The following is a 7944-nucleotide window of genomic DNA, read 5'->3' as shown; positions in this document are numbered from 1 at the left end:
TTGATACGAACTTCCGTAAGTTAGATCTAGCTGGTGCGGCAGAAAATCCTGAGATATTCTCGTTCGCCCATAGGCAATTGTGTTTGTCGGTTTAATCCGTTGACTTGCACACGGAGATCGCGTATTTCATCCATTAATTCTCAAAGGAGACTGTTATCGGGCGGTGCATCGATTGTGACGCGGCGGTTCGTTCGATTTTCTTGCGGTCCATGTCTCTCGACCGAATGTCGTAGTTGCAAAATTTCGTTGTCGATTTCGTTCTGTTGTTCGACAGATGAGTGAGCCATTTCGTTTATTAGCGATTGGTATATATTGAAAGAATTAAATATACTTCCATCTCGTAAGTTCGTATGTATGTGTTTGCGCGCTTGTATGTATGTGTCAGTGGGAGAGTCGGTGTCGTTCGGTTCGAGCAAGCTATAATCCTTCTCGGCGTACGGGAATTCGCATTCGATTATTACGTGGACGTCTTCGTCACTATCGTATCATAATATATAGTGCACGTTATCGCGTATTTCTTTTAGCGCGTTTCTCGCGGTATTTAATGCGGAGATAATGTGCGGAAATTTTACGGGGTTGTTTGTTGGCCGCGATTTTGGCCAAGTTGCATTCGCTAAGTTATCCTTCGCTGCGGACATTCGCTTTACAAAATATGGTTTTCTCTGACTTACATTAGAAGACAGATCGAATACGCTCGCATGATCGCTGTTTGTGCTGGCGTGTCAGTTGGTTGCATGTAGTAGTGCGTGTCGGTGAAGCGTCCTTGCTGCCTGGTATCGTTGTACACGGTCAGTGCTGGCTGGCTCTCGGTGCTCATGGACTCTCTGGTCGTTGCTCTGCTGCCACTCGTTGTCGTAGGTCGGCACTATTAATGTTGCACTATACACTTGACACAATTTCGTGGGCGGCTTATTTTTTGACGGGGCCTTTTCCGTCCGCCTGTTTTCTACAGGTCTTGTATTTTCGGCTTATCGGGAATTTGATTCTTCTGCCTGCTTGTAATCTATTACTGCAGGTCTTATCTTGTTTTTTTTTTCAAGAAAAAATTTTTTCTTCTGCTCGTAATACAATGCGTCGGGGCTTACTCGTTTGATTCTGCTGGCTTGATTAACGATGATTCTCTCAAGTTGTTGTTCTTAGGGATGGTTTTGACAATCCCACCGCTGCCACCAAAATGTTGTACCCTGGATGGTCTACAACGTTAATATTAGGGATAGTCGGGTTCGTTAAGCCTAAGGAGTTGGGACTCCGAGCAGGATCAAAAGAATGTAGGGATCTTCTTGAATTCATTTATATACACTTTCTTTATTTTAATTGATTTATTCTCACAAGTGCACAGATGCTTGATATATTAATATTAATTATATTTTACACACAGTTAAACGTCGTCGGGTGACTCGGTGCGTATCGCGTTATTGTGGCAGCCGACGACCGAATTTGTCACCTGAGATGCTGATAGTAGATGCGGCTCGTGGGAACTTCGCTACGAGATTCGGTAATATCTCGTGCGATTATTATAAGTCCGATTCCGGACGATACGTAGTATTTGACTCTTTCCACTCTGTCTTGTATGATTGATTATATAGACTGCCCGGTCGATGCCCGATCAGCATTCTGATCGGTTGCATCAATTGATCGCGTGATATTGATTGTTCAATATCACGCCTGGTTCGATCAGCAAATTGAGGAATTTGCTGATAGACTTTTCGCAATATTCTCGCGCGATGCATTTCTGCGGTCTTTCGAAAGACTGATCGCAATTTTGGCGATCACGCATTTGTGTCGTCTTTCGAAAGACTTTTTCCGAATTTCATGCGGACTAATTTTGTTGCCATGCGGACTACTTTTATTATTAATTGTAGATCTGGCTACAACACTATGTATATGGAATAAATGTGATAATGCTTACATCATAGTATTGCCATGTTTGTCTATCATTACCAGATGTATTATTATGATCCTTAATCTTCTTGTATATCCGTTTTAAGGCTATTAATTTTGATGCACATTGTTTTGCAGAAAACATATAGCTATTTTCAGCAAGTCATTGAGATATTTTTTCAAAAATATTCTTTTGCTTCAGTTTGCCACTTACAATTGCTGGTTCATAATCCATATTGTATAAACATTTGAGTACTGTTCTTAGCCCATGAACTTAAAAGCAGAATTTTTATATGGAATATTACAAAAAAATACATATAATAATTAAAAAATATACTTCATACCGCCATCAAGACTCTCGCATTCTTCCAAAATCGTTTCGAAACTTTTGTTTTCTTTTGATGTATATTGGAAGATATGCCGGCAATTTTTGCATTTTCCAAAATTCTACGTGCGACTTCTGGTTCTGTCGAAATATTAAATTTATCAATATTTAAGTTTATGATTAAATATATATATATAAAATACACACATTTGAGGTTAGGTTAGGTTTATATCCAATAAGCACAAAATAACAAAAAAAAATCGTAAAGAATTTCAAAAAGCTTATTATGTAACAAGAGTAGAGTAAGAATTTGATTATTCTTTGAGAATACACTATTTAATAATATTAATTAGAAGTTCTTGAAGAATTCTTAAAACAATTCTTTATCCTAGCTGATGTAATTCATATATTACCATTTCTGGCCTTTAGAAATTCTTCTGAAGATAGAAGCACCGTGTATTTATTATTAGTATCATCTATAATTTCGTATGGTATTAATCGATGTGCATCATCCATAATTCTTAACAAATTTGATTTATTTTTTAATACAAAATCAAAAATACATCCATACCTTGCGAAGATCCGAAACCGACTTACTACTTTTACTGTATGTACCTCACCTCTTACTACTTTTACTGTATGTACCTCACCTCTTGGGATAAAGTAAAAACAACCGGAAGTCAGCAATCCCCTAGGGTTAATTTACGCAGAATGGATAATAATTTTCAGTAACTGACAGCACAAAAAATTCTATTTCAGAACGAAACACAGCTACAGTGTCGCCTGTGTATGTTGTTGGAAAGCACCCATGTTATGATGATGACGCGAATATAAAAGCACGCTTTTCTGCCGGCCTCAGTCACGATCCAAACCGGCGGTGTGGATTGCGTTGCATCCATTCAGCCATATGGTCAACTCACGGATACACGTGCTTTTCTTTGTGGTGTGCCAATTACATTTTCTCAAATAAAATGCCGGCGGGAAACGAGGATGATGTGAAGCTGTTCCAGTCAATCGGTTTGAGTGAGCAGAAGGCCAGGGAAACCTTAAAAAATGCGAACGTTACGAAGAATCTCAAACTGGCAATAAACGAGGTTGGTGTAGACTAACTGGTGAAATCGATGATTTCTTTAAAAATTCATAAAGATTGTTAGGTGCCGAATTTTGTTCTCAAAACTAATAAATTACAGTATAATAAGATATATAATTGGAATATATATATATATATATTCCAATGTTACATCATCTTAAAATTGTTGCTTTGTTTTGCAATTGCATCATACATTCAACACATTTATATAATTATTTCTTTAAGTTTGTCAAGATGTACATTAGTAAGATTTATTTATTTATTTATGTATATTTAAAATTTTTAATTTAATTTTTGTAGGCAGTTAAACATGGCTCTATTACTCAAGATACTGGTGTCTTGCTATATCATTTGGCTTCCAAAATTAAAAATCAGATTGCAGACAAAATATCATTTATTACTAATTACATAGTTGAAAAGAAGTTAGATAATATACAGAGGTTAGATGTTGCATTGATTTATCTGTTGGCCAATGTGAATGATGATTTGGATATAACAAAATTTGAAGAATCCTGTGGTATAGGGATAATAATTTCACCTGAACAGATAGAAGAGGAAGTAGAGAAGATAATAAAGGCACATAAAGATGAGATATTAGAGAAGAGGTAAATAAAATTGTTTTAATTTTTAAGATTTGTTTTTCAAAACTAATAATTTAAATATGGAAAAAAATGTTATTTTATAATAACTACAATTTATATTATATCACACAAATAGGTATCGCTTTAATTCTGGTCCGTTAATGCAACAAGTACGCAATGTTTTAAAATGGGCAGATGGTAAAGCAATAAAGAATGAATTTGATATTCAACTTCTTGATTTACTGGGTCCAAAAGTTGAATCTGATCTTGCCTCAGTGCCTAAACAAGCAAAGCAATTAAAAGACAAACAGATGAAAACAAAGAAGACTGAAATTACAAAAGATGGTGAGTTATATTATTTATAGAAAATATTTTATATATTTATATATATATATATATGTATATAATATATATATTTTATATATAAATAATATATATATAATACATATATATTTTATATATATATATATATATATATATATATATATATATATATATTTGTGTTCAATGAAACGTTGCTAAATTTTTAGAACAAAAAGAAATGTCAAATAATGAAAAAGTAGGAGTGCAAACCATAAGTGAACTCATGAAGACTAAAGTTAATTTTCACAAACCTGGGGAAAATTATAAAACCGATGGCTATATTGTGACACCATATACACATCATTTACTACAAAAACATTTGGAAGCTACTGGAGGCAAAGTGATAACAAGATTCCCACCGGAACCCAATGGGATTTTGCATATTGGACATGCAAAGGCTATCAACATCAACTTTGGGTATGCATTTCCTTGATTTTGAAAGCTGAATGTATCATTAAAAGGACTTACTTTTGCAGATATGCTACTGCTTACGATGGCATATGCTATTTGCGATATGATGATACAAACCCAGAAAAGGAAGAGGAAAAATTCTTTGTTGGTATACAAGAAATGGTGGAATGGCTCGGTTACAAACCAGCTGCTATTACACACTCGTCAGATTATTTCCAACAGTTATATGACTGGGCCATAGAACTTATAAAAAAAGATTTAGCCTATGTTTGTCATCAATCTAGTGAGGAAATGAAAGGTTTTAATCCTCCTCTGAGTCCTTGGCGCGACAGGCCAATTGAGGAAAGCTTGCAATTGTTTAATGTAATGTGAACAAATTTTTATTCAAAACACATTCTCGCTGTCTTCCAGTTATTTTAAATTTATTTATTTTACTATTTGAAAAATAGGATATGAAAGATGGTTTATTAGAGGAAGGTGAAGCGACTTTACGCTTGAAAGTGACTTTAGAAGAAGGCAAGCAAGATCCTGTTGCATACAGGATAAAATACTCGCCACATCACCGAACCAGTGACAAATGGTGCATCTATCCTACTTATGATTATACCCATTGTTTGTGTGATAGTATCGAAAATATCACTCATTCCCTCTGCACAAAAGAATTTCAATCACGAAGATCATCCTATTATTGGCTTTGCAACTCCTTGAACATTTATTGTCCTGTACAATGGGAATATGGCCGATTGAACGTCAATTATACAGTAGTTTCCAAAAGGAAAATTGCTAAATTAATACAAGAAGGAATAGTGTCCGATTGGGATGATCCTAGGTATACATAACAGATAATATTATCTTTATGTTTTATTAATGATGTTTTACTAATGTATTATTACAGATTATTTACATTAACGGCGCTACGTAGACGTGGATTTCCGCCAGAAGCTATAAACAATTTTTGTGCTCAAATGGGTGTAACTGGTGCACAAGCGACTGTTGATCCGGCAGCTTTAGAAGCAGCTGTTAGGGATATTCTAAATTTCACTGCTCCTCGACATATGGTGGTTCTAGAACCTATTAAATTAACTATTAGAAATTTCTCTTACGAGAAAGCCATAAAGCTTAACGTCTCAGATTTTCCTAATGAGCCCGAAAAGAAACATCATGAAATTACATTTGATGAAATTGTATATATTGAAGCTATGGACTTCAAAGAAGTACGGAATATACATTTTTGCCTTTTTCACTCAAGATCTTTTGTATTCAGTAGTTTTACTTGTATATCGATATTTGTAGATTGAAGAAAAAGATTTTAGACGTTTGACACCAAAACAACCTGTAGGTTTGAAACATGCAGGCGTTGTAATAACATTTGAGAATATCGAAAAAGATGCCAGTGGTAACATTACGAACATCGTTGTTAGACAAGATCCTGTTTCAAAAAAAAATAAACCAAAAGCATTTATACACTGGGTATCCAACCCAGCATTAGCATCTGTCAGGCTATATGAGCGTTTGTGAGTAATACTTTCCTAATAATCAATTAAGAGAATTTTACATTTGTGTGGAGTAATTAAAGTTTTCAATTTCTCAGATTCAAACATAAAAATCCAGAAGACACAAACGAAGTACCGAATGGATTTTTGAGCGATATTAATCCATCCAGTAAAAAGGAGATCGTTGCTTATATTGATGGTAGTCTAGCTAAAACAGCGGAAGTAAACGATAAATTTCAATTTGAACGTATAGGCTTTTTCTCTGTTGATCTTGACACCAAACCTGGCAAGGTAAATGATAAAAATATCAACAAATGTATACATTGTATTAACATTCCTTTTTATTTTAGCTTGTCTTTAATCGTACTGTAACATTGAAAGAAGATGCAGGAAAGGTGTAAATATATTTTTCGAGTTAATTATATCGCCAAAAAATATATTACTACTATTTTTAATATACTTTTTTATGCCGAGACAAAGTGCATGCTTCATTATGCAACAAACAATTTTATTTCAAAGATTTATTATTTTTTTATGAAAAACTAAGATAAATACATAAAGTATTTATATGTAATTATCTTAAAGCGATTAAACATGGTTTATATTTTTATAAGATATATCTTTTTCCATTATATTATGCTTTTATATATTTCATATAACGTGTTTAATTAAATTAAACTTTGCATGCATCTTTGTGGTAATTTTATTGAATAATGAATAAATTTATTAAAAGAGTCAATGTCATTTCCTGTCTATTAATTCATCATACAGGATTCGTAGGTGGGAACCATGTATTTAATATTTATGAAAGCATCCTCACCGCCATATCTTTCCAAAATTTCGAGAGTTTCTTGTATAATATCCGCTGTGTTCTCACCTCTTTGCTGAGAATAATCGATACCTTCTCCAAGATTTACTAAAGTCCAAAAGATTTTAATTTTATTTTAATTGCATATATTTTATTTGCATTGCATTTTAATTGCTTCAAAGATAAATACTTACCGTTTTTGTCTTTGAGTAAATTTGGAATAGGCAAGATTTGCCTGAAATACGGGACTAGAGCTTCACCAACGCAATCGGCTGATCGCACTAAACGTTGAAGTGCTTTCATAGTAGTACAGATTATCTCAGGCATTCTTGTATTCAACGCATCTAACAAAGTCTTTAGATTAACATGAATGTTTTTTCTTATAGTAAATTGTAAGACTTACTTTTGATAGGAATAATCAATTGAGGAACAACGGGCAATATCTTTGAGCCACCATGTTCTAGCATGTCCGATATTCCTTCTTCTACCAGAAATTTATATGGTTGTTCTGTTTCCGTTAATCCATCGAAGAACATTGGCAAATAATGATGGAAATCCAAGTCCTCTATATTCACTTTCCAATTAATTTTCTGATTGTACCCATCGTTCTCCAAAGAAATGGGGAATACACCGCGTTTATAAAACTTTCTAAAAGTCGAAGGTTTCGGTGGACGAGGTTGATACAATCTACATTGTGGAGGTTTTGCAACGACTGTGTTTTCCTATCAAGACAAGGACTATATCATTCCATTATCATTTATCATAACATTGTCGTTCTATTAATGCGTGTTACCTGCAAAGCTTGAATAGTGAATGCAGGAACTACTCGCGGCTTCCTCTTTTTATATCGCGGTATATCTTTCCGAACTTCTGTCCAGAATTCTTTTTCACTTACCATCCCGATGTTCGGATTTTTGTTAATATCAAATTCACACAAATTACACGTTAAACATTCTATTCGAGTATAGTAAGAAATTATATTATGCAGAAGT

The 7944-nt window shown here is 34.1% G+C and overlaps 2 protein-coding genes and 1 long non-coding RNA gene across 3 annotated transcripts; 1 reads left to right on the top strand and 2 right to left on the bottom strand.

Moving 5' to 3' along the window:
- Positions 1 to 2016: 2016 nt before the first annotated feature.
- LOC105423688 (uncharacterized) lies at positions 2017 to 2847 on the bottom strand. Its single transcript, XR_016140328.1, has 3 exons — positions 2620 to 2847; positions 2226 to 2347; positions 2017 to 2154 (listed from the first exon to the last, which is right to left on the bottom strand). It is a non-coding gene; the product is annotated as an uncharacterized LOC105423688 (long non-coding RNA).
- Positions 2848 to 3025: 178 nt separating this feature from the next.
- GlnRS (Glutaminyl-tRNA synthetase) lies at positions 3026 to 6888 on the top strand. The gene is made up of 10 exons (XM_011633541.3): positions 3026 to 3300; positions 3597 to 3901; positions 4014 to 4222; positions 4408 to 4657; positions 4717 to 5014; positions 5101 to 5480; positions 5547 to 5865; positions 5945 to 6165; positions 6243 to 6435; positions 6495 to 6888. The coding sequence occupies exons 1-10, from the start codon at positions 3178 to 3180 to the stop codon at positions 6543 to 6545; spliced, it is 2349 nt and encodes a 782-aa protein (XP_011631843.2). The 5' UTR covers positions 3026 to 3177; the 3' UTR covers positions 6546 to 6888.
- LOC105423686 (parkin coregulated gene protein homolog) lies at positions 6462 to 7880 on the bottom strand. The gene is made up of 4 exons (XM_011633540.3): positions 7746 to 7880; positions 7356 to 7674; positions 7147 to 7296; positions 6462 to 7060 (listed from the first exon to the last, which is right to left on the bottom strand). Exons 1-4 carry the CDS (start codon positions 7848 to 7850, stop codon positions 6900 to 6902), a joined length of 735 nt encoding a protein of 244 aa, XP_011631842.1. The 5' UTR covers positions 7851 to 7880; the 3' UTR covers positions 6462 to 6899.
- Between the last annotated feature and the right edge of the window lie 64 nt (positions 7881 to 7944).

Source organism: Pogonomyrmex barbatus, unplaced genomic scaffold (assembly GCF_055798465.1).
Source record: "Pogonomyrmex barbatus isolate J1 unplaced genomic scaffold, ASM5579846v1 scaffold5, whole genome shotgun sequence".
Taxonomy (NCBI): domain Eukaryota; kingdom Metazoa; phylum Arthropoda; class Insecta; order Hymenoptera; family Formicidae; genus Pogonomyrmex; species Pogonomyrmex barbatus.
This window is presented reverse-complemented; position numbering and strand designations above follow the sequence as displayed.